Genomic DNA, 24,116 nt, shown 5'->3' with positions numbered 1-24,116 from the left:
TCTGGATAGGCCTCTGGTACCATCATCAATGGTCATATCTGTACCGACGCTAATGCAATGATGATCCATGAACGTGTCACAATCGGCCAACAGGTGCGACTTATTCATGTTCACACTTACTAGTTAATTATCATTGGCAATTAGTCTGGACCGTCGAAATCCCTTCCACATGATGTTGGAACATCATATCATAATGATGCTACCCTTAAGTAGGTATCTGGTCATTAGTTCAACTTGATACCTCCGTCTCGTAGCAATCTCCTGGTAGCAGAGCCAGCACATAGAACATCAACTAGGGTAGCTATCCTTCCAGCCAATCACCTTTAGCAGACGCATCCATGGCCCTTCGTAGAGGGCGTAAAGGCGATAGGTTGAATATAAGGCCGACTTTCCGCGTTATTACTGGTATTGTATCTCGTGAAACGTGAATTCGGCCAGTTGGGCTGATAAACCGATAAAATTAGATAGATAGCGATATTCACAGGATTCGAACCACGGAATACACGTTCTATAGATAAGTCATGACCACTAACTAACGCCACCCGACAATAATAAAAAAGTTGTCTCCCCCGAGCCGGAATCGAGCCAGCGACCTTTTGATTACAAGGGAATTTCCATTACAGTCAAACGTGATATCCAACTACACCATCAGGGGTTTCGACATTAAAAGAGCCAGGCTCTTCTCTTATGAGGTCAGCTGTAATCAGCTTCAATCGCCAAGAGAGCCACCATATTCGAGTCAAAGCCCCTTCACAATGTGGCCAACTGCGGAGTATTTCAGTCCCCGTTATGCAATACTGTATAACATGCCAGGAAACGCCCTCCATGAGCAATACTTAAGCGAATTCCCTTACTGGGTACTCTACCGGGCTTTACAGATGGTTATTCCTGACAATACTCTAAAGATCCAACCTACAACTGATAAGCACAATTACATTGTTGATTACCTACCTAGATGGAGAGACTACCGTTAAATGCCGTGCTGTCTACGTAGGCAGTTTTGTATACGAGACTAAAGAGTGTATTTATGTACTATGTATTACTACCAAGAGATACAAAGTATGGTATAGGACCATCACAACGATAAGAGTTCCAACCCAAGCTAAAGCCACCATGAAGACCTCCAAGTGGTATCCGAAACCACCGAGCTTCTATGCTGAGCGGCGCCATCATAAGCAATCGCAAAGCCGGTTTGAACTAGTCATCAAAGCTTGACTAAACACACCCATGACTTTTGAACTAAGGCTCGTTGGTACTTCTTAGCTGGTAGTAGTTTGTGTCTAATGTATTCACGTATTCACCGGTGCCACGCGTTTATTAGAAGGAAGAACAAGGTTATTATCGGATAATATAGCACGGCTACAGACTATTCCTGTTGATACTTTTATACTCTGCTGCTTCAGTAGAGTCCAAGGCAAGATAGTATATTGTTGAACTTATACGTGTTGGGAAATTTTGTAGAGAATGGTAGCTATGTATTCAATGAGTTATAATGACAATCGTACGTTTCCTACCGCACCCCGGAGAATTGGTGCTGTAGGCCGAGCCGCTGAGGTAAGTACTAATGGCACTAAGGGCGAGGCGGATATGGAGGAAAACAGACTGAAACATGGTCACTGATCGAATGGTATCAGAGGGGGCAATCTGATAAGACAGAGTGGTCAGGAGCCGAATTAATAGTGAGCTGGGGAACCTGAATAGCCATCAGCAACTCTAAAAGTAACACCTTGGATCCATGGGCGGCTGTCCAGATGCAGGATTCCATAGCTCAACTGTTTCCTATGGCTATGGAGATTCCCGCCTACATACAAGCCAGAACACTGCACTATACCTTCTTAGGAAGGTATAGTGGTCCCCTCTTCATCACTATGTACAAACCTGGGAATCTCGGCGGCCGGCAGAAATCACTTGAAACTCTAGTCTATTCACGGCTCTCCTTTTGCCGTTACTGTATATGCAACGGGACGGCATGGGGCTGTCGCAGCATGACACCGTAAAAAGAAAACCGTTGTCAAGACACGTAAGCTTAACCCATCAGATCATTTGACGGTTAAGTCGGAGGATGCTAGGGATAAGTCGGCATCGGCTTGTACCAAAACGGCATATTGTCGTGGCTCAATCATTGTTCCTGGTGGGTCTACTTCGCAGAAGCTAAGTTTAGGTAAAGGACCTTGACTTAGGCTATTTGCCGCGCACTAGTTCATACACCCTGCCACAACCTCTGTGACAGGATATAATGGGATTTAGCCGGGAGCTTCCGATTGCATGAGCTACCAAATTGATGTAACGTCTTGAGATACAATCCAAGTCAGGTGGGTTGGCCTCCATCGGCTATTAGAACATCAATTGTATCGCCGAACACGAGCTATGATCTCCTGTTATGCCTGAAACGCACCAACACTAACCGTGTATGGTACGGAGTGGTCGCCATTGAGTTTAGTTCGATAGAGATCTGCATGGACTGTGTGGGCCTGCGCATTAGTAAGGAGTGTGTAAGGTACTACGGGCCAGGCTAAGGCTTTGTGGACCCAGGCCGAATGTCCCTGACGATTCAAGCCCTATAACCGGGTATGAATAGAGCATGATTTGACATGGACTATATTGTAGCCAACTGAGAGTTTGTTGATAGCCTATAGTCGGAAGAAACAGGTCCCCTAAGGTCTGCATTATCAATTAGAACACCACAGCCGTCCATCTATCCTCTGAAGACCCATGTTGCATAGTGTCATGCCTGGGATGCACTAGAAGAAAACTTAACGGACATAAGAGTGCAGAGATATTCGGACATCGATGTGAGATCACCAGCCGAAGGACTATATCCGAAGGCGAAGCCGAAGCCCGAGTAAAAATAAACCTGCCTGCCTGCCGATGTGAGCAGATAGACCCTGCCGCCAAACGGCTAGGAATATGACGAGACATGTGCCAGATTATAGTCAAGAAGTAGTTCTATTAGCCGGTAGATCGGACCTGTACACCGTGTCCGAATAGTCCGTCGGCTGTAGATCCTGAGAAGAATTACTGATACTCGACGATTCTCACTCATGGGAATGATGGCTCGGCAGACACGGAACCCTGTGGATCATAAGATCGATCCCCAGTGAAACACTCGTGTATATGGTACACTCCTGGAGTGGAAGACGTTGATGGTATCAGCAGCCTGCTAACTCTGTACCTTTTAAACAGCGTTGCCCGCTGCTCACGTCCTGTATTCTCGATCAGTCCTGCAACATTACTAGTCCCGATAGATTGCTCTGCCGCTTATACTTTTACCATGAAGCTCTCCTTGGCACTTGCCACCCTCGTGGCCACAGCATTCAGTCAACAGGAGCTATGCTCTCAATACGACTCAGTCTCGAGCCCTCCATACACAGTGAACACCAATCTTTGGGGAAAGGACTCGGGAACTGGCTCCCAGTGCGTCTACGTTGACAGCATCTCCAGCTCCGGTGTTGCATGGCACACTACTTGGACCTGGAGTGGTGGTGACAACAGCGTGAAAAGCTATTCCAACTCCGGAGTCGACCTCGAGAAGAAGCTTGTGAGCGATGTCAGCAGTATCCCCACCGACGTGGAATGGAAACAGGATAACACCAACGTCAACGCCGACGTGGCATACGACCTGTTTACCGCCGCCGACAAGAACCATGTCACATACAGCGGTGATTACGAACTGATGATTTGGTGAGTATCAACCGATCACTGAAGCGATCTATTCTACCTTGCGCGTGCAGTAAAAAAAGTTCCATAGGCTGACCCAGTCGGGGATTCCCACATTCAAGGCTCGCACGCTACGGATCTATCCAGCCCATTGGCACAAAGATTGATAGCATCACAGTCGAAGGCCATACTTGGGAACTGTGGTACGGCACCACCACCCCTGCTGGCGCCGAGCAAAAGACGTACAGCTTCGTCTCGGCAACCCCGATAAACTCCTTCAGCGGAGACCTCAAGGCATTTTTCGACTATCTCACATCCAAGCAAAATTTCCCTGCTTCTTCCCAGTACTTGATCAGTAAGTACACACAAACCTAAAACGCGTGTAAGCTAAGTGACTAATAAGGGAATTATAGATCTGCAGTTCGGAACTGAGCCGTTCACTGGCGGCCCGGCAACCTTCACTGTTTCCAAATGGACTGCTAGTGCGAACTAGGAATATAGAGGCATCCTGCTCCTATCGCCCAATTGGGGAAATAGCTCGCGACCAGATGCAGTTGGCATGGTCGGCTTACTCGCACTACATATAGGCCTTTGATTTGCTTTGAAACATTATAAGTTGGACTTTGGCTCGAAGAGCGTATTCAGTGTTGTTATATCAGTCATTCAAAGGGTTAGATAGTTTGCAATCACATCCATTCGTTTTCTTACGGCCCTTCATTATTTACCTTGGCTGCTAACACTGTTTTGTCAAGCCGATCGCTTCTTCACCTGCAGCTAGTCAACTAATTCTGCCCACTTCAATACACAATATGATTCACAATCCCATCCCGACTTTCATGTACATCGGATGTATACAATGTTCGTATATGAGGCTCCAGAGTCCTGCATGGAAAATAACGTGCGTTCAGGCATAAATTCAGATCCTAGGGGCGCAGTTCTGTTCAGTTCGGGTGGGGGTGGAGTAATTAACCTTCTACATATATGCTTCATGACATTAATGTACGAAGTACATCATGGAACTATCAAATTCATAAGATTATTTCTAAAGTGCTGCTTAGGGTACACAGACTACATTCCAGTCACGGGTTGATATAGATCATGTCACCTGCCCACACGTGATTCAGTTATCGGGTCGCTCCATGCAAGGTGGTCTCTTGGAGACTTTGATATATCACTCGCGCAAGAAGCCCCAGACGAGCTCTCACGTAAGATATGCATCCGGACCAAAATGATGAGAGCGTTCCGGATGACGAAGTTTCTACGGAGGCCGCGCCTCTAATCCTTCCGTCTGATCATGAGACTGTTGCTCCTCCTGGCCAGGCGCAGCCTTATCGCCGCCTCGGTTTGCTCTCTACAACATTTCTGATGTCAGTAAGCAACCATGCATCCTACTCAGCAATGCAACCACTGGCTTTGAATTGTTCATCTCACTGAAGAATACACAGAACCAACCGGATGATCGGTACAGCAATATTCTCTGTACCGTCTGCTATAGCACATAGTACCGGAAGCGCCGGTGCATCCCTGGTCGTCTGGGTTGCGGGTTATTTTCTAGCATTTTGTGGCTTCTTTATATACCTTGAGCTAGGCAGTCTTCTACCACACAATGGCGGGGAGAAGAACTACCTCGAAGCTGCCTATCCACATCCGCACTTATTTGCGACCGTGATATTCGCAACGCATGTTATCTTTCTTGGCTTCACCGGTATGTACAGTATTTCTTCTCTGCCCTTGTTGTCATCAATTTTCTAATGCAATCCACAGGTATTGGAACTATTGCCATTGCAGAGAACTTACTCTTAGCTACCCAAGCAACAACGAATGACTGGGTGAAACGCTGTATGGCAATCACTCTCATGGCAACCGTCGCAGCAATGCATATCTGTGCGAAAACCTGGAATGTTAAACTTATGGTAAGGGGCCGTTCACATCATTTGATGCTCTCCACTGTCAACATGGCTTACACCAGGTGCCAGAATATTCTCGCTTCACTTAAATTGTTTATCCTGGCTTTGATAGTTGTAACTGGTCTTGGGCTCGTCGTTTTTGGGTCGCCAAATGTAGCTCACCCCGGCATCAGCTATGAACGCCCGTTTGCCGGGTCATCTACCGACGTCTCGGACTACACGGTCGCCCTATTTAAAGTGCTGGCCACCTTTCAGGGTTGGTCCAATGCAATGTATGTCCTGGACGAGGTGAAAGACCCACGCCGCACACTTAAGGTAGCAGGCGTCTTGGGAGTCGGCTCGGTAGGGATTCTATATGTCTTGGTGAATGCAGTTTTCTTCGTTGCAGCAACACCAAAGGAGCTGAGCGAGACCGGTATCACGGTGGTTGCATTATTCATTGGTAAGGTCTTTGGTCAGCACATGCAACGCTTCACTGCCATTCTTGCTGCTTTATCATCACTGGGAAATATTATGACAGCGTCTTTCTCAATGTCCCGAGTCATACGCAGTTTTGCGCAGGAGGGCCTGTTGCCATTTTCTCAGTTTTTCTCCGGCAGATCCAGCTCAGGCTCACCTGCTGGGGCATTCGCACTGGTGTTTCTCTCATCGTGTGTCATGATCATCGCTGTTCCTTTTGGTAAGCCCCTGTCCTGATGGATGGCAAACCCCGGGTTAACTCACTTTATACCGCAGGGGAGGCATATAACTTCCTACTTGACGTAGGACAGTGGGCTGTTGCGGTGATTCAGTTCTTCGTCGTGTGTGGCCTATTCATTATCCGGAAACGTGTGGCATACCCCCCTCGTGCCTTCAAAGTCTGGACCAGCGTGGCTTTTGTCTTTTTAGCGTCGCAGGTATTCCTTATTGTGTCACCGTTTGTGGCCCCAGTGAATGGTCGCACCAGCTTACCAGTGTGGCTTACGCCGCTCACTGGAACATTGCTACTTTGCCTCGGTGGGGTTTATTGGTATATTTGGCGGATGTTGCTGCCCAAGTTGGGGCATTTCGCATGGGAAAAAAGCTCGTTAATAAGTTCCGATGGGGAACAAGTGGTTGTTTGGCGACGCGTTCCGAAGAACTGACTCGTAGCCAGCAGCGAAATCACGAAATATTCCTATTCAAACTGGCATCTACACACATTACTCTCCATATAAATTTAGAGTTGGCATCGGGTCGGGTTCGGGTTCAAGATCTAGCACTCGCCCCGAACCTCGCTAAGTCTAGGCTCTAAGCTCTATTTTCGACTCGTTGTCTCTCGTCTAGATCATAACGCCCCTGTGTTGATGAGCCATGGGGACCGTAGCTGGTCAGATTCCAGGAAAATAATGGAAGTGTAGGCCATAACACAAAATCAGTGCAGGAACTAAGGAGTGGATGGCTAGAGTTTATGTGAGGGTTGATAGAATGGTTCGCGGAAGTTTCAGAACCTCGGTGGAAACGATGGAAAGGGAACTGCATGTACAAATGAAACTATTTTACACTCCATAGGTGTTCAGAATAAGACGAAGAAGATAAAATACACTATATTAAAATTAGCGAAGGAATAGAACAACGATTTTGAGTTGCATGTCCCTGTCGATCGGTAGAACATAACGCGAATGTGAAACCTCGAAGGTGGTATGCCCCCTTCATATATATGCCTGCCACCCTCTCTCTGGGGCTGGGCAGAATCTGCCACGCCCTATTTGATACTGTGCACTTTACCAAGCGCGCGAGCGACTTCACCGGCGGCACGCTCGCCAGACTGCAGCGCTCCTTCGAGATATCCAGGATGCTCTTCCGCCGTCTCTGTTCCCGCCCAGTGTATATTGTTCGTTGGCTCATGAGGCATGGGCAGAATACCCTCCGTGGTGCCAACAATCGCATATCCTAGATACCCGCCACCGCAGTGCTCGTCCGAATGCCAGGCTTTTTCGTGCCAATCCACAGGCTGGAGGACTCGATGCCCGAGATGTGGCGCAAGTCGACTCAACAGCAAGTCACGGCGTGCATTGGAATCCAGCATGTCAAGCTGGCGTGCCGGGGTGCCGGCGACGAGGAAGCACAAGTGACCAGGGCCTCCCGGTGATGAAGTGTCAAAGGCGCCGCACGCAGGATCATCCAGTATCAAGAATTCTCCGCCCAATCCGTCGCGCCAAAAGGGCTGTTCAAAGACCGCTATCGCTTTGTAGACAACGCCCATGCGGGTGTTTTCCTGCAGTGCTTTGCGTTCCAGGGGCATCGGCGGATCGAATGTGATGTTCTTCAACATTGGTGGGGGAACCGTGATAATGACTTTCCTCGCGTGAAATTCTCTGCCTGACGCTGTACGCACCATCACGTTATCGTTGTGATTTTGGGACACACTGGTGATCGGCATGTCGGTTAGAATGTTGGCAGAGACCTCGCTGGCCAACATAGATGTCGTGATACTCATAGATTCCACCACCAACGTGTCTTGAGCCCCACCCCGTGTCCCTAACATCGTCGAGAGCCCTCCCGATAGAGGTATCGCCTTTGCAAAGTTGTAGACCGACACCTCACCCAATTCAGCGGTAGAAGATACTGCAATGAGGAGACGAAGGAATTGTCGGGCAATTTCCAAGGGGACCAAGGTTTCAATGGCTTTGTCCACAGTGACATCGATCCAACTTTGAGGCACGTACATCCGGCTGACCAGCTCGAACAAGGCGAGGTAAATCATCGAGAGAATTATAGAGGGTGAATAGAGAGACACGGTGCGACCGTCGCGAGCAACCGTCGGCAGACCGCGTGTGAAGGTCTGGAATTGTGTCCCCTTCGCCTTGTTTACCAGAGCAGCGATGCGATGATGTCCGTGGCCAATCCATTGTCCCCCAAGATCCAGGTGTGACCCGAGGCTGGTAGTAGCGGAATTCACTCTTCCACCGATCCGAGATGATGCTTCCAGTACAATGACATCAATGCCTTGACGATTTAATTCTGCAGCAGCTGTGAGACCTGCCAGGCCAGCGCCAATAACAATCACTTCTGCACGATTTCCCCGAGGCATAGTGCGAGATGAGACAAGCCGTTTGAGGATTATCCTAGGCGATTTGAGAGACAAATGGGCGATATCAAGTATGAGATTGGAGCCCTATAAACCGAGGCGGGCCATCGTGATCTTATAGACAAATGCTCGAGGCACTTACCGACGACCATGACGTCGTTGGCCAAAGTATAATATTTATCTTTCACGATAATCGCGGCTGCAGATAAGGCTTGGACTTGGCGTCCCACACAATCGGAGCTTCCCATTCTGTCGGGGCGGCATATTTCTAATGTTAAATTGAATTAGGGTTGGGTGATCCACCAGCAGATGGCTACTCGGACCCGCGGATCCCGAAGCCTTTAAATTTCAAATTCTACGGTCTGGACTTTTGAGATTTCCTATGCCAGAGACTATGTATTATGTGACCTAATCTCAAGCTCAAAGACTTTGGCTGTCCCGAACTGTAATCTGCAAGAAACCCCTTAGTGGTTTCTTATTTTTGGGGAAATGATCTTCTCTATCCACAAATAGCCGCTTTAACGGGAAACATACATCCTACCATACACTTGCCACCTAAGCTGTGTATAGTGGAACTCCCAATTCTTTAAACCATAATACTTTGAAGCCCGTCTTCCGTGGCAACGACTTTCGGAGGATTTTAGTAGATGGGAGTGGCTCGACTTGGGGTTCTGGAAACAACCCAATAATATAAAGATTTGCGCTGTTTCTGCAACCAGCTGCGGTCATTTAGACAACGGCTCGCTAGTAAATCGCGACGCATATATGGTGTTGGCTCAGCCCACCTCATCTACAGCATGAAAGTCGGTAGAGATTCGAGGAGTAACCACTGAGATTATGGAGTTGGACAGAACCATCAAAAACGTCCCCAACAAAAGGGAGAACATGACGACAACCAGCGGCAGACCCTAAGGGTACGGGAATTTTGTCCTTCCCTCCTCTTCATCGGTGCTGCCTGGTGATCTTGACAGCAGCTGCGTTTCAGACTGCGACATAGTATTAGAGAGACCAATAAGACCACTGGCCGGGCAGAGTATAGCTGAGGAAATGATAAGGAAAGGTTTGAAGCGTGAGGAGATCGGGAATAGGAGGACCATAATAGCCGCTCTTCTGGGGATTTAGGCAGTAACGCTATACAGGGCCGTGTATAGCGTCGACTGGGAGGTTTCCACAAATGCCAGCCTCAACAAGGATTTCAGAGAGATGGAGGTTAATAGCAGTCAATGTTGACAATCCTCCCCGCTATATGACGCATGGAAACAATGTTACAGTATAATACATGTCAGCTTTCGTACCAAGTCAACACTCTCCTTGGACTTATTGATCCTTTCCTTCATACATTTTCCTATTGTCGACCTCTTTCTCGCTCTTTCTTTCCTTGTCGCATTATCAATATAAACGTTGTCAGTCTCACGAGTCGTGCGCCCCCCCCCCCCCCAATATTCAGTGATGCTGTTCACAGACGCCCTGATTTTGGTCCTAAAATAGTGTACCACAGTATTTTGAGCGAGACCGGCCTTCATCTCATGGCCAGCTATGGCATCCCCGATGTTCTGGAGATATTGGTCCAATTGCTTAAGGTGCAGTATGCGGACGTAGACTACTAAGAAATTCTGCGGAGGTCACTGGCTATGCGCCTTTTGGATTGGAGCGCATTGCGTCTTGTCCATGGAGCTTGGAAGTTGGAGAGAGGGTTCACACGGCCATTGAGCTCGCAGCTTTGAACTTCCAGGAACGAGAAATGAAGGGGAAGTTGTCCAAGACCACTGTATTGAGAAGGTCAGTGACGGCTCGTACTTACTCTGGCGTCATTGGGGCTCCGCAGTATCATCTCTAGGATCCCAAGATCTTACAAGTGTGCTCGATATCCACCGAGGGAAGGAGGCCGCACTTCAACCGTTGATGCTGGGACAGCCATGCTGCCCAAATTACAGGCAATCGCGGAGGTCTCCACTCTGGCAGCTACATATGGCTTAGCGAATAGCTTAGCGAGTGCACCGTTTCCCTCTACCTTGCCCCGGCCCAACTCGCTCGAGCATGCTAGTTGGACGGTTGATATATTACCATTGTTACCGGTGTCTTACATACAAATACATCCCTGCTCTATAACACGCGTTAATGGCCTCATGTCAGCACTACTCAACACTAGTAGCATTGCCGGTTCTAACTACTTTTATCGGTATGTGGGTACGACAGCTGTAGACCATATTTAATTCCCGCATGTATCCATTCATTGTTTCGTTGCTTCACCCCTCCTACAAAGCCATTCACTATTGCCGCCGAGTGGTTCTTCCCATAACTACAACAATGGGCCAGCAAGCATCCGTCCCCAAACCGGGCACCCAGCTCCAAGTAATTGGAGCGGGTCTCTCGCGTACAGGGACCGCATCGTTCAGTGCAGCGCTGGAGATCCTCCTGGACGGACCCATCTATCACGGCGGCACGCAAAACACTATGGGCCGTCCCGTTGAGATCAAATCCTGGATTCAAATTCTCCGGACTTGGCTTGCTGGCGACCGTGCCACTACCCTATCCCTCCTCCAACGACGGACTACTGGGTACGCAGCTATCACTGATGCGCCCGCCTCGCAATTGGTGCCTGAACTCCTCGCCCTCTACCCCGACAGCAAGGTCATCGTCACGGTCCGCGACCCGGATGCTTGGGTTAAGAGCATGCAGCAGATCAGCTCGCTGGCTAAACTGTGGTTTCTAGGGGCGGTGCTGCTCCCACTCCCAGGTAACGTAATATACCAACATTCTATGAGGCCAGTCGGTCACGGCCACAGGAAAAAAAAAAAAAAAAAAAAAGGAAAAGAGGGCAGAGAAATGAATACTAACGTCGATCGATTAGGGATGCGACATTTCGTGACTTATATCTCCCTGCTACAGGCGCAGTGGGATACGATCTATGATGGCTCAAGGGATAACGCGTACATCTACGAGCGCCATCTCGAGTGGTTGAAAGAGGTCGTTCCTGCAGATCAACTGGTTTTCTTCAGTGTGAAGGATGGCTGGGGTCCGTTGTGTGAGGCATTGGGAAAGGAAGTCCCGACGGATATTCCTTTCCCTCGGATCAATGATTCCAAGGCGATCGATCGCGTGGCCGAGTATCACATCAAGAGAGGGCTGGCGCGTTGGGCGGTCGCCTTTACAGTAGTTGGGGTCTTCAGTGCTTGGTGGTTCATGAGGGTTTGAAGGGTACATTGGTCTCTGGCAGCATTGTCTATGCTAGTAGAACGATTGGACTCGACGGAACCCTACCGTCTCACAGAAATTAATGCACGGTTTTCTTTCAACGGGTTTATGCACCAGGCATACGGACAAGAAGTGATGAGCGATCTCGGTGCAGGAAGCAATGGTCTCATCCATACTACTGATTCTTCAAAGGTAGAACTTTTCTGTATCACGCGCTACCACTGTATTGCGATATTCATCAGACTAATCCTTTACTACATATACAATAGATCTTGAACGGCCTGCTCAGTCTTTTCAATCCAAGCCGCCTATTGCACCTGTTTAGGGGCGAAGAGCCGGGGATAGATATCCACATGTTCATCGACTTCGTGCACCGCCATATCGGCATTAGACCACGGCTGGTCACACCAGTAGATCTTAGGTTAATCCCTGATCCCAAAAGCCCAGATGGGGGTAAGCTATGTTGCTTGGTAAAAGACCAAGGCCATGCTAGGCTTATTAATGAGTCTCCTGTCCTTCTCACCAGTAATGGTGAGGTTGTGGAAGAGATACACCAGGTTGGTCTAGAGCTTCACCAGCACGAATTATCCGGTCTCTCACCTGAGATACTGCGTGAAGTTTGCCTACGCTGCTTTAATGACATGCGTACTATTCTCCTTGTTCATGACAAACGAATGCTTGGTATTATCAAGCAAGAGATTCCGTCCCTGGTAGCACGGGAGGTATTAACCCCGGCCCAGGGAGAAGCCCTTGATGCAGGCATCGCAGATTCTTTTATCCCTGGAAGCCCAGAACTGAATGAACTCATTCAGACTTCGGCGAAATCCCCGGAGCTAAGAAAGGAATACTTGCTCAAGCCGATTCATGGAGGTAAGGGGGCGGAGATTCTATTTGGAGATGAAGTCGGAGCCGACGAGTGGTTATCGACTCTTGAGCGTCTCCGCAACCCTCACTTTGTTTCAGGAAACACTATGTATGTCGTGCAGCGTCGCATCTGGCCGCGCCTGTATGCAGTCATCCTCAAGTCATCTGGTGACAGAGGTCATTATCCACTTATCGGGACCTATCACACAACAAATGGCCAGCTTCTAGGGCTGAGAACATGGAGAAGTAGCCCTGACAGGATCTGTGCCGTCAGTCATGGAGGCGCGTGGATTTGGTCAGTCTTGGATGAGTACTTGGAGAGCTAAGAGATACTTTTGGTTATTTCTGCATCTAGTGATTGTCTAACCGGTGGCAGGAAGGTATAGACTCCATTCTTTACAAGACGTTCAAATGCCGCGATGATATTAGTCAATGGCATAACAATGCAATGGGATCGCTCTCCAAATACATAGTTGAAGATCTACGTGTACTATATGTGTTGACTATAACAATCTGCTATCTATACAAGCGTATAATCGAGACATACTATTCCACTTGCCGTGAATCACGGACAGCTGACCGTGCGTGCTGGAATCTTTCATTTGGCCCGTCTGAATCACAACTCACATTACACAGAGCTTTCAGCTTTCACGTCATCTGCATGTGGAGTTCCACTTAAATATAAACTTTCCATTAATCGTGCTAGCACCATGTACCATGCCGAATGAGGCTATCGTATGGTGACCTCGAGGACGAGGTAACACAGCTGTACGACTGGGTAGTGGAGCTTCGACCTAGTACTTCAGCTGCAGCCAGCTAACTCGTCTTCAGTAAGGTAATTGTTATATTCAAGAGATTATTTAGACAGTCACATTGCGTATCCCTTCTCTTAGCTTTATTTACGTAACGTTAATCTAATTTCTGCGAGACCTACATTGTGACCAACACGTCCTGCGTCAGGAGACTCAATTCGCCCCATTCTACCCTGCACCCTGCCTTTGCGATCCAGTGCCATTCCTCGTGCGAAGACGGCCGGCTAGGTTATGAGGATCCCTTCTCCCAAGCCGGATTACTGTGTTGTTCACTGCAAGAATCCAGTTGCCCCTCATGCAACATATAGGACGTCATTTCTGCGCCGCTCGATCAACGAGCAGATATGCTCGATTTCTCAACAAAAGCAAAAGCCCTGTGCAATATCTGCCAGGGATACAAAGACTGACTCGCCAATTCGCTACAGACACTGTGCCCAGAGTACCTCATCTAGTGGCACAAGATCTCATTGACTCTCAACACCTGCACCATGTTCGCGATGTACATAACCACCTCAAGCATGAAGGGATCCTCAAAATCAGCCTGAATTTTCCTGATGACAACAGTCGCTACTTGGCAAGCCTTATTGTCAGCCTGTCAAAAAACCATGGTCATGGCCTCCCCATCACCCATAGCGCATCCCGTGGCTGGTTCTGGGACGTCCGCCCCAGCGAGACCACCTTTCAGACCGAGAATCACCAGGCTCGATCAGAAACAATGCAGGAATTTCCCTGGCACACAGACTGCAGCTACGAGCACGCCCCACCGCGGTTCTTTGCGCTTCAAGTTCTCCAGCCCGATCGCTACGGTGGGGGCACTCTCTCCGTCATGAAAATTGATCGACTGAGCCAGTTTCTCTCCCCGGCCGCCAAAGCAGCTCTCCATGAACCGGAATACCAGATCACCATCCCACCCGAATTTATCAAGAACCCCGATCAACGTCATATCGTGGGTAGCCTATTTGCCCTTGACACACAAGATCGGGGTCATTCCCTCATGATGCGATACCGTGACGAGATTGTGACGCCTTTGAGCGCCAGGGCGGCTGCGGCGCTGAAGGAGCTGAGAGCGGCCTTGCAGGACCTGGAGGCACTGGCGCAATCCACGTTGCACCTTACTCCAGCTGACCTCCCTGCAAGATCAATCATTCTCCTCGATAATTATCGGTGGCTGCATGCGCGGAACAGCATCAAGGATCCAGCGAGGCATTTACGTCGGGTGAGATGGAATGCCATTCCGTTTGCTAATAGTGTTGTCTCCTGAACCAAGAACATGCTATGAGCCTCTTAACAGCTCCCTTTTCCTTCTCTTCGAAGTTGGTCTTTATTTATTTATTTATTATTTCTTTCACTTGTCGTCTTGGTGGTGTGCTTAATGCACGGGTTCAGCCTCTACCATGAAAAGTAATTGCGCCATCCAGTCCGGATCAAATTTTCTTATTACTGCAGATGTTAATTGGAAAATACATGTTTAGTCGGGGACACTCGTGGAATGAGGTTGTATCTACATGAGATAGGATAAGCAAGAGTAATTCCAATGACCAATATGCCGAGACAATGATCGACAGTGGGGGTTCATGGAAGCTGAAGTGAGTTCGGGTATTTCCACGAACCCATAGATCGAGTAGGGGAAAAGATCGGTCAGTTTCCCTGGCAGGATGAACCTTACGGCCGACTTTCACAATGAACGTCAGGAATTGGCTTTCTCCGAGGAAGCAAGGGCCACATCGTGACATCTTCGAGAGCTAGTCTCGACTCGCGGCCAAGAGCAAGAAGCAAGAACAGGAAAACAAACCGCAAGATCCCACGCGAGAGATCCAGCGTCCAGCCAGCGTAAACATCCACTGCCGCAGGAACATCTGTGTAAGACCGCAGATCCTGTTCGTCCCGGCGTTGGTCCGTCTTAGGCAAGTCTTTGAGTGTCTCAACGATCTTTTCCCACGGTGTATCATTGGTGGAGAGCTACATGGCGCTATGTCTACCCTATTGCAAAGCTGCTTACTGTGCAATTCCATACCCGGATGAGTTGGACTTCAGCTTCTCCTGGTTGTGGTACGGCTGAAAGGTGCGTCAAGATGCTGCTAAGTGGGTCAACAAATCCACACCGGCTCTTTTTGATACCCGCGGGTTGCTGACCATACCAGGCAACTGATGATTACAAAGTATAGATTCGTCAGATCTAGGTAGCTGCTTTCTTATAAGACTGCACATTAGTCTTGACAGGTCAGAAACCGTAGATCTCGGGAAATTACACGGTAGCTATTCGGAAATTGATTACACCGGGATGATGCCGACATTGTCTCGGCTGAAGACGCCATTAGCTTCGACATGCTCTCTGCCATATGAAGTCTGGAAATAAAGGTACAAGTAAAAGTAAAAAAACCCACATTCAATCTCCCTGTATATCAACCAATCAGTAACCTTGACTTCGCCATCCTTGACAGCTTCCTTCACAATTCGATCGATGCGGCGGCAAGGCCCCAGAGGGAGGATGTGTGCTCTCCACTGTCTCGATGATCCTCTCTCCCTTCGTCCTGCTTGAGAAGTACTAGATCGGCATGCTTACGAGCCTGAAGAAGCTGTATTTGTTCGATAACAATATTCGCACGCTTCCTTACGAAATGGGATACCTTTCCCGGTTGGACACTTTGGGCATTGAAGAAAACCCATGAAATGATATATATTAATTTTGGGGTTTATTTGTTTCTGCATGGTGTGTGTATCACCGTAACTGGTAGACCCTGACAAGGTAGTATTCCCCTACTGTCCATCCCAACAGAGGCGATCATTCGATACCATTCTCACCTACTTCTGGACTTGATAGCGACTCTTTCCACCTTGATGACATCGTTGGTCAGATTGGAAGCGGGTATTTGACGCTAGATGCTTCGGCCACCATGCTGTAGTTCTGGAGAGGTATATCCCGTCTTCAATAACTCCAGCGAGTCCTGAAGTCTCATATTCCTCGACATAGCCAGGACTCTCAATTGCAAGATCAACTACTCTACACACGCTTCAGCCGCAACTAAAACTGCTGGAAAGCTCTGGCGAATGAATCCGGGCATTGGAGGAAGTTCACATTCAAGTTGCATTTCGCCGCTGCTCTCTCCTGACAGTTACTACTTGGTCGTATGTTTGTGGGCGAGCTTGTCAACGACCTATTGAGCAAAAATCTACGAGCACCTGAACGATTTGCCTACTGGTTCTAGTAGGTGAGCAGTGCCGCCCTGAAGTCGCGCGACGAGCGGGCTAGTGCTTAGATGGCTCAATCCTTCGGCCCTTGGCTCCCTCACCTTCCTTCCCAAACCCTGGTCTCACTCTGCTGGTTGGACAACCCGAAAGGAAAATCCATGTCTCATATCTCTTACCGTTTTAACATGCGGTCTCAGCTCTTAAGCTCGCGTTGGAGCCTGCACTCATTGTCAGACTTATAGGACTTGTAGATACCTTCAGGAGTATGAGAATTTCCTGTTTCTTTCCGCAGATCTCCCTCCATTCTCACGTCTCCGTGAGAATGCCTTAGAAGGGAGCGCTCACTCGATTGTAGATAACAGCGCAGGCGAAATGCCTCCTTTTGCTTCCCGCCAACAATACAATTGAAGAGGTAGTTACCCTTTTGCAGGAGTGGGAGAAAGATTAACGTCTGGCCTAGACTGGCCAGGAGAAATACACCATGGAATGATCGCACAGAAGCTGCGAGGTTCGCAAGGCAGCTACCCTTGGATGATACGGATGGCCTACACATGACGGAATAACGGTTGCTGTGCGGTAATTGAGACGAAACAGATATGAACGCCCATGTCTCTTGACTCATCCATTAAATAGCAAGCCTCAACCTCCGCCGTTCAGACGATACGAGGGGTATGCGGACACCACTCGTCACAACACACGTTTCTGATCATCCAAACCTGACAACTCCCGACGTGTTAAAATGCCCAGACACCGGACCTCCCTCTGCCCAAGATCCGACATTCACCATGTGAAGTCCCTGTACTCTGCCAACACCAACTGCTCTTCGCGGAACAGCTCACGCACAGCATCCCAACCCCTCTCGAGTCGCACGATTGGGAGATTTGTCTCTTTATACAATGTCATATCTTCTGCTGTCCATTCACTGAAGCCGGTAGCGGACTCTGTTACCCCAGCCCCTGGATCTGGACAGGATGCGGCCGTCGGGGATTCGGCTGTCGGAGCCGGTAGGAGACCGCAGATTTTCAAAGCACGCTTCGGAGGTACAGTTAAGCGGCCTCTTTTAAACACCATCCGGGTCACAGCAGATGCAAACACAGCTTTGTGTTCTCTTGTATGAGGTAGCGGAACTCCTATCTTCCTGTTAGTCGAAGTATGGGCCTGCATGATATAGCCACTGGGCCAAAATTTGCTCGTATCAACAAAATGTGTGACCATATAAATCCACTTATCATCCCAGCTCGCAACTCTGGTCCAAATTTCGTACGGTTGGAATGGCTTGATTTCTCGATGGAACGTGCACGAAATCGCGCTGACTATCAAGTTGCAATGCACCGAAGACTTAATTTGCAACAAGACGGGCGCAAAGAGCAACCCACTGAGGTGCGCTCTCGATACATCGAGATCAGTGATGTAGGTCGAATTGGACTTATGAATGTTGAAGTCCCCTTCTGTTGCTGGAGACCGAGATCTGACCACGGCCGGTAGAAAGACATGACGTTGTTGGAGCGCATAGCTTGACCTTTGGCGAGTGAGGTAGCCCATTGCGAGGGCACCAAAAAATCGAAACTAGAAGTTTAGTGTCGATTCAAGGGAGGAGGAAGGAACTTTCATTCGGAGCTTACATGCCACATGAAAGGTAGATTTTTGAGACTCAGGCCTAGTACCAGGCCGAGGCACCACATCAAGTATCCCATGGCGAAAGGCAGACGTTCTGGCTGATGTAAATAGACCGAAACAGCTGTATGTAGGCTGCTATAGTCGCAGATGTACAGGACATCGGGTATATACTCCATACCGAGGTGCCCGAGGCTTGCTTACAGGCGACTATACTTTCTGCATCTTTTTGTTCCCGCGGCACTGAGGGTACCCACTCCAGAGCCGCGGGTGTCAAGCCATAGTATACGCTTAAGAGACGACATAAAACGGTCAATGAGAGCCCTCAAAATCCAGGTTGTACAAACGACATTGCCATCATCTTCTCATTATCTTAACCCGACACAATGACTCCATCGCAATATGGCTGAAGAGGATCTTGTTCGCCTGGACATCAACGGCATCTTTGCCATCATCACACTGAACAACCCAAAAAAGTTCAACGCCTTGACGCAGAGCCTGTATTATCGCCTCGCCAGCTTGCTTCGAGAGGCTGAAGACAATTCAGACGTCTATGTGACTGTCTTAATTGGCGAGGGCGCTTTTTTCTCCGCGTAAGTTTCCTCCACCCTTTGCACAGAGAAAGGTGGAAATGGGGAAGAGAAATTGATTCCAGCTTTTAGAGGGGCTGACCTCAAGGGAAAGCCACCATCCATGGAGGACATGCTGTCTCGCCCTCACTGGCTTCCTAAATTGGTGAATAACAACATCGACGTGGCGAGAGCGTTCTACAGCCATTCGAAGATTCTGGTCACGGCGCTGAACGGACCGGTCATAGGGCTTTCTGCCGCGTTGATATCGCACTCAGATTTTATCTACGCGGTATCCGATGCTTGGCTGATGACTCCTTTCACCTCTCTCGGCCTCGTTGCCGAGGGCGGCTCTAGTGTCGCCTTTGTGCAGCGCATGGGTCAAGGGAGAGCAAACGAGGCACTCCTTCTCGGCAGGAAGATACCCGTCAGTGAGTTGGCTCAGGTTGGTTTTGTGAACAAGGTCTTCGAAAGCAAAGGCAACTTCCGTGAGCAGGTGATGGGGCACCTGCAGCAGACGTTCGGCGAACATCTGGTGAAGTCGAGCCTGCTGGAGACAAAGGCTTTGATGCGTCGTCGCTTAGTTCGGGAGCAGGACGAACAAGCGCCGCTCGAGATGTTTGGTGGCCTCGACCGTTTCTGCCAGGGTATCCCACAGGCAAAGATGGGAGAGGCTCTGTCCAAGAGCAAGGCTTCTCGACTTTGATCTTGTTGTGTACATAGTACGGTGCCCTACGCTGCACACTGCTTTAGTCATATGCATCAGCGCCTCGTTGCGCCTCGCCTAATATACAGTTCCAAGCTCTATTTATGTCCTCTCCTTTTTTGTCTCTCTGTAGAAAGGTTTTCAACCCGTTCTCTTGTTTCTGGCCTTTGAGAGCGTCATCCGTCGGCTCTAGCACCAACGGATCTTAAATGTTCAACTTCCGTCTACGTTGTAGCGACAACAGCTTCAATAATATGCGTGGAGGATTGTGGTGCATGTATTCGATGGTAACTTAGTTGCCCGTAGTGGAAACCACTCCCCAGCGCGACGTACTATGCAGGAGTACGTATTGTCATCGTGCTACTACGAGATACACCTGGACAGCCGAGGCAACCAACTCGGTATGACGGTATGACTAATCACGACCCACCGGCTGCCTTGTTCGGCCGAGGCCCACCGAGTGTACCTTTGCGCAACCCCATGTCCTTCTTATCCGCGGCAACATTCCCGCATTGGTGCTACCTCCTTCGCAACGACAAGACTGCGGTTTCCATGATGCCCAATTCTGCAAAGGAGAGCCCGCGGAATACTGGCAGAACGCGACAGTCCAGAAAACGAGCACCCGTGGCTTGCCAGTCATGCCACGCCCGTAAAGTAAGGTGCAGTCTCCCACAAACTGGGAATCCTTGTGCCAACTGCTCGTTAGATGAGCTTTCCTGTGTGCCGCGGGAAAGCAGGAGATCAAAGTAAGCCATATAGCAACCTCAGCGCGAAGACCTCCTCGGAAAGCTCGCTAACGAGCTGCCGTAGCCGACGTGGCCTACCTTACCACCTTAGTACGGTGTCTTCGCCGTCGAATAACGAATCCGCGATACAGAGTACTCCGCTGGGGGATGGCAGCTTTCCACCGAGCGCCTCGTTGCGTTGAAGGATCTATCCGTGCCAAGCGGGCCCAGTCCTACAGCTCCAGCAGTAGGGGATACTGGAGATAGCATCGACAACTCTTATCGTCCATTCAACGAGCATTTCAGCCATCATAATGGAGGTGACATGGGCGCATCGCAACTAGACGGGGATGCGACAGATAAATGCTGTTCCCCGTTATATGGTATGAATCAAACAATTAGCTGGTCTTCTGGAGATACTCGCGCCAGTGATGGTCCACTCTGATGCTGATTCGGTCACTTAGGGGACCCCCGTGGCGTCGGTCTGGTGGTCGACATATGCGAGCCAGAGCCACGGGAGAAGAGTGGACACTTCCTCATCCCCCGAATTGAGCTCACCCATATAGATCAGGATACGATTGAATACTTGCGCCGTAAGGGCGTGTTCGACTTCCCCACTCCTGCTGTCTGCGAAATGATGATCCGGACATACTTCTACTATGTGCATCCGTTTTTTCCTGTTATTGATGCCCATTCGTTCCTCGACACGTTCGAAAATAGACGCAACGAAGTAAGCGTACACCTGTTGTGGAGCATGCTTCTAGCTGCTGCGAATGTATGGGTACCACTCACCCCATTACTTTCCACGTTGGCATCCTAACATGAGAAATAGTTCGCAGATGACAGCACCCTAAAAGCAGCCAATTTCTCTTCTCGAAAAGAGATGAAGCGTGCAATGTATACCCGAGCTAAGGTCATAGCTTGATCATGCTGTTTTAGAGAGACAGTAGCAGCTAACCAAAGTCACATAGGCTCTTTATGACGCAGAGTATGAGAGAAGGAAGATTACTCTAATCCAGGCGGTACTTCTGACAGGCTTCTGGTATTCGGACACCGAAGACAGGACCGGACCTTGGCATTGGAATGGCATTGCTATCAGTCTATGCCAAACGATAGGGCTACATCGGCATCCAGACACGGGTCGGAAACGCAGTAAAGCGATCTCAACGAGTGACAGCAGCATCTGGAGGCAGATATGGTGGAGCTGCTTTTATCGTGAAGCCTGGTTCTCTGCTGGCATGGGCAGGCCTATGCGCATCAACCTAGCCGACTGCAGTACCCGAATGCCACATGCCAACGATTCCGATAACCTGCTCGCTGGGATTCCGGAGTGTATTCGGAAGAAGTACCTTCCAGAAGGCACTAAGGACTTGTCCAAATTATGGACGGAGCTATTGACACTTACGGTCTCCTTAGCAAAGATTCTCTCATGGCAAAACCGAGCGGACCGGACACGGCCTAGTAGGACTGAAATACAGCAGATGGACGATACCATCCGACAGTATTGTTTCCGCAAAGATCACGCTATAGCTCAAGGACATAGTCACGTCGTTTCCTTACACATGTACCATCTAGAGCTATATCTAGAGTAAGTGAAACCATGGTACTTGTCCTCACCAGGCTGACGCTAAAGCTCTAGTTCTGTTCTGCTAACCCTATACCGGCCGTTCCTTTTTGATCGGACAGAAATGAATCCGCCTGATCTTTCTGCGGACGAATGGACATCAACTGTGCTGCGGAGGGCCAAAGATGCTGCGACGAACATCAACAGGATCCTTGGCAACATGATCGGCGCTGACATGATTAGCAACACCCAGGCGATCGTGTACGTACAGTATCTGAGGACAGTTATGAGATTTAAGATCAGGGTGCTAATATCGCTAGCTGCATTGCCTTGGTTCCCGCATTGCAAATCCATCTGCTTGATGCTACGTCTGAAAAGCAGATGGTGCAACGTATGGGCCGCCACAACCTTGAGTTTTGCATGATGGTCATCGAAGAGCTCAAATCTGTGTACTTTGGCGCTGAAATACTCGCAAGAATGTTCACCAAGGCAAAGAACTGGATCAACTACCGGACGCTTGCCCCCGCCACAGATCCCAGGGACTATATGCTTCAGTCATCGAGTGATTCCACGATTGCTCCTATTCCGGAGCTACCAAATAATGCACGTCAGAACGATGTGGAAATACTTGAGGCTTTCGCGACAATGTTGAGTCCCTTTGCTCCAGTATCAGCTGGTGGATCCTTCGATAACGATGAGTAAGTTGAAGCTCTGTTCTGGACCCGCTTGTATCTCGCTTCTCTATGACTATCTCTGCCTGGTGAACCTAGTATCATTTTCAAAGTACTAATCGTGTTGATACTTGGGGCAGGCTATTGGATTTCGAATCTGCCATCACACTCGAACAACTGATGTTCCCTGTGCCCGAATCTTCTGCGGATACACGTTAGATCTTTGTCAGTTATTGAGCATCCGGCTGCTGTGAAAATATTCGCGTGCATTCTTCTACGATTTGAGAAACATTCGGGGCTCGGGGCTATGTGCGAGAGTAGCAATGCGTAGGGCCCATTCCTAGCCAACAGCCCTCATTTGGCGACGGCCATCTCTAAAATGGAGCCTTGGTGGTCCTGCAGGCCTCGCTCTGTGACGGCACGCATATCAAGCCGGAGTATTCTTGTGTGGCCACGAAGTGAATGCATCTACCTTCCAATTAGATGATAATTACTTTTTCTGTCCCAGAAGATTCTCCTCTCTGTGAAAAACTTGGCACAGGAATGGTGGGGATAAGTGAGCAAGAAAGACGTTTTCAACGTGACTGATAGCCAGATTGAATGGTGTCTCCTACTTGAGAAGTTATTCTTTAAAGTAGCAAGTTGCCTCATACATCTGTCCCCGATCCCCGTCATTGGGCTCCGTCGCCTGCGGCTTTAGATGAGGGAAATTCTCCGTCTAACATTGAGCCTTTACCTTTAGGAGAAACAGACATTATAATACAGACCTCCCTTCGGCGTCTGCGCAACCCACTCGTTCGCTATATCACTGGAGACCTGGGATCCCTCCATCCACTTCCCGAGATGGCCAACGCCGTAGTCCCTGAGAGTGAACGGCAGTACCTGCGTGTGCTCCAGATGCAAGGCCGTGACCGTCGCTTCAGCTTCAAGTGGGATGGAGCCTACTTCGAGTTTGAGAAACTGAAAGCTCTGGTGCAGGCAGAGGAATGTGGTATCCTGCAGTGGCAGGTGTTACTTGGCCAGCTAGACTCCTCGCCGCAGGCAACTCTGGAAGTGCGCCTGTTACGGGCTCCACCCCGACCAGACGTTCTAGTAGAAGAGCAGTTGGTCAAGCGCTTACGCACATTTTTCTTTGTTTTACCTGAGACTGAACATGTATTCCGCATTGTATTTGTGAAGGATCTTGATGGGTTTGAGCGGAGCTCTACGGCGGGGAAGTTATCAACTTTGTAGACCGTCTGCAGTGAGAAACATTTCACCGGCATATTTCACATTTATAGCTTATAACCTATATGTTATATTGCGTATATTTTTATCTCCTGGCCCACCTCCCATATTGGATCAAACCCTTCTCAATCGTTTCCTACCCATTAATCTGAACGGCTGTTGAACGGAGCTGACGGGCAATGTAGAATGTAGACAGTGAAAGGTTGATAGAGCCCTGAAACTTTGTTCTGATGTCCCTGTTATTTCCTTCTTGTTACATCAACATTAGCTCTCATATCCTTGCTTCTCACCACCAGGTCAGGTAGTCTCACCAAGCCACCTGAGAGTCAGATCCTCGCATCGAATAGGTTACCGTCCTCTATATGTT

The 24,116-nt window shown here is 49.1% G+C and overlaps 10 protein-coding genes and 1 non-coding gene across 11 annotated transcripts; 7 read left to right on the top strand and 4 right to left on the bottom strand.

The window, feature by feature from the left end:
• Positions 1-565: 565 nt before the first annotated feature.
• Positions 566-655, bottom strand: BDV37DRAFT_t16. Its single transcript has one exon. It is a non-coding gene; the product is annotated as a tRNA-Tyr (tRNA).
• Positions 656-3,216: 2,561 nt separating this feature from the next.
• BDV37DRAFT_293796 (glycoside hydrolase family 12 protein) lies at positions 3,217-4,150 on the top strand (the record flags this gene model as incomplete). Its single annotated transcript, XM_032089500.1, has 3 exons — positions 3,217-3,681; positions 3,780-4,012; positions 4,071-4,150. Exons 1-3 carry the CDS (start codon positions 3,272-3,274, stop codon positions 4,148-4,150), a joined length of 723 nt encoding a protein of 240 aa, XP_031946493.1. The 5' UTR covers positions 3,217-3,271.
• Positions 4,151-4,856: 706 nt separating this feature from the next.
• Positions 4,857-6,840, top strand: BDV37DRAFT_236925 (APC family permease). The gene is made up of 5 exons (XM_032080657.1): positions 4,857-5,024; positions 5,103-5,362; positions 5,422-5,570; positions 5,634-6,243; positions 6,300-6,840. The coding sequence occupies exons 1-5, from the start codon at positions 4,870-4,872 to the stop codon at positions 6,686-6,688; spliced, it is 1,563 nt and encodes a 520-aa protein (XP_031946492.1). The 5' UTR covers positions 4,857-4,869; the 3' UTR covers positions 6,689-6,840.
• A 447-nt stretch (positions 6,841-7,287) lies between these two features.
• Positions 7,288-8,616, bottom strand: BDV37DRAFT_278142 (flavin monoamine oxidase family protein; the record flags this gene model as incomplete). Its single annotated transcript, XM_032085965.1, has 1 exon — positions 7,288-8,616. One exon carries the CDS (start codon positions 8,614-8,616, stop codon positions 7,288-7,290), a length of 1,329 nt encoding a protein of 442 aa, XP_031946491.1.
• Positions 8,617-10,920: 2,304 nt separating this feature from the next.
• On the top strand, positions 10,921-11,808 carry BDV37DRAFT_293794 (sulfotransferase family protein; the record flags this gene model as incomplete). Its single annotated transcript, XM_032089499.1, has 2 exons — positions 10,921-11,350; positions 11,465-11,808. The coding sequence occupies 2 exons, from the start codon at positions 10,921-10,923 to the stop codon at positions 11,806-11,808; spliced, it is 774 nt and encodes a 257-aa protein (XP_031946490.1).
• A 1,971-nt stretch (positions 11,809-13,779) lies between these two features.
• Positions 13,780-14,745, top strand: BDV37DRAFT_278140 (uncharacterized protein; the record flags this gene model as incomplete). Its single annotated transcript, XM_032085964.1, has 1 exon — positions 13,780-14,745. The coding sequence occupies one exon, from the start codon at positions 13,780-13,782 to the stop codon at positions 14,743-14,745; it is 966 nt and encodes a 321-aa protein (XP_031946489.1).
• Positions 14,746-17,453: 2,708 nt separating this feature from the next.
• Positions 17,454-18,215, bottom strand: BDV37DRAFT_278139 (acyl-CoA thioesterase; the record flags this gene model as incomplete). The annotated part of the gene is made up of 1 exon (XM_032085963.1): positions 17,454-18,215. The coding sequence occupies one exon, from the start codon at positions 18,213-18,215 to the stop codon at positions 17,454-17,456; it is 762 nt and encodes a 253-aa protein (XP_031946488.1).
• A 22-nt stretch (positions 18,216-18,237) lies between these two features.
• On the bottom strand, positions 18,238-18,498 carry BDV37DRAFT_109489 (uncharacterized protein). The gene has a single exon (XM_032078344.1). The coding sequence runs from the start codon at positions 18,464-18,466 to the stop codon at positions 18,281-18,283; it is 186 nt and encodes a 61-aa protein (XP_031946487.1). The 5' UTR covers positions 18,467-18,498; the 3' UTR covers positions 18,238-18,280.
• Positions 18,499-18,542: 44 nt separating this feature from the next.
• On the top strand, positions 18,543-19,562 carry BDV37DRAFT_293792 (enoyl-CoA hydratase/isomerase family protein; the record flags this gene model as incomplete). The annotated part of the gene is made up of 2 exons (XM_032089498.1): positions 18,543-18,880; positions 18,950-19,562. Exons 1-2 carry the CDS (start codon positions 18,690-18,692, stop codon positions 19,560-19,562), a joined length of 804 nt encoding a protein of 267 aa, XP_031946486.1. The 5' UTR covers positions 18,543-18,689.
• A 555-nt stretch (positions 19,563-20,117) lies between these two features.
• BDV37DRAFT_267914 (fungal specific transcription factor domain-containing protein) lies at positions 20,118-22,741 on the top strand (the record flags this gene model as incomplete). Its single annotated transcript, XM_032084093.1, has 9 exons — positions 20,118-20,216; positions 20,269-20,480; positions 20,510-20,670; positions 20,752-21,062; positions 21,120-21,200; positions 21,259-21,875; positions 21,927-22,112; positions 22,172-22,549; positions 22,663-22,741. The coding sequence occupies 9 exons, from the start codon at positions 20,118-20,120 to the stop codon at positions 22,739-22,741; spliced, it is 2,124 nt and encodes a 707-aa protein (XP_031946485.1).
• A 624-nt stretch (positions 22,742-23,365) lies between these two features.
• BDV37DRAFT_278136 (uncharacterized protein) lies at positions 23,366-23,755 on the top strand (the record flags this gene model as incomplete). The annotated part of the gene is made up of 1 exon (XM_032085962.1): positions 23,366-23,755. One exon carries the CDS (start codon positions 23,366-23,368, stop codon positions 23,753-23,755), a length of 390 nt encoding a protein of 129 aa, XP_031946484.1.
• Between the last annotated feature and the right edge of the window lie 361 nt (positions 23,756-24,116).

The sequence above is a fragment of the Aspergillus pseudonomiae genome (assembly GCF_009193645.1).
Source record: "Aspergillus pseudonomiae strain CBS 119388 unplaced genomic scaffold BDV37scaffold_3, whole genome shotgun sequence".
Classification (NCBI taxonomy): Eukaryota; Fungi; Ascomycota; class Eurotiomycetes; order Eurotiales; family Aspergillaceae; genus Aspergillus; species Aspergillus pseudonomiae.
Note: the sequence above shows the minus strand (reverse complement) of the source record. Positions and strands in the feature narration are given on the sequence as shown.

What these genes read in the sequence shown, in the direction of transcription:
- BDV37DRAFT_236925 (XM_032080657.1), top strand. Translation starts at nt 4,870, where the DNA reads ATGCATCCGGACCAAAATGATGAGAGCGTTCCGGATGACGAAGTTTCT. An exon ending in CTCTCTACAACATTTCTGAT is followed by an intron (nt 5,025 to 5,102) that starts GTCAGTAAGCAA and finishes AAGAATACACAG; the next exon opens with AACCAACCGGATGATCGGTA. An exon ending in TATCTTTCTTGGCTTCACCG is followed by an intron (nt 5,363 to 5,421) that starts GTATGTACAGTA and finishes TGCAATCCACAG; the next exon opens with GTATTGGAACTATTGCCATT.
- BDV37DRAFT_109489 (XM_032078344.1), bottom strand. Translation starts at nt 18,466, where the DNA reads ATGGAGTATATACCCGATGTCCTGTACATCTGCGACTATAGCAGCCTA.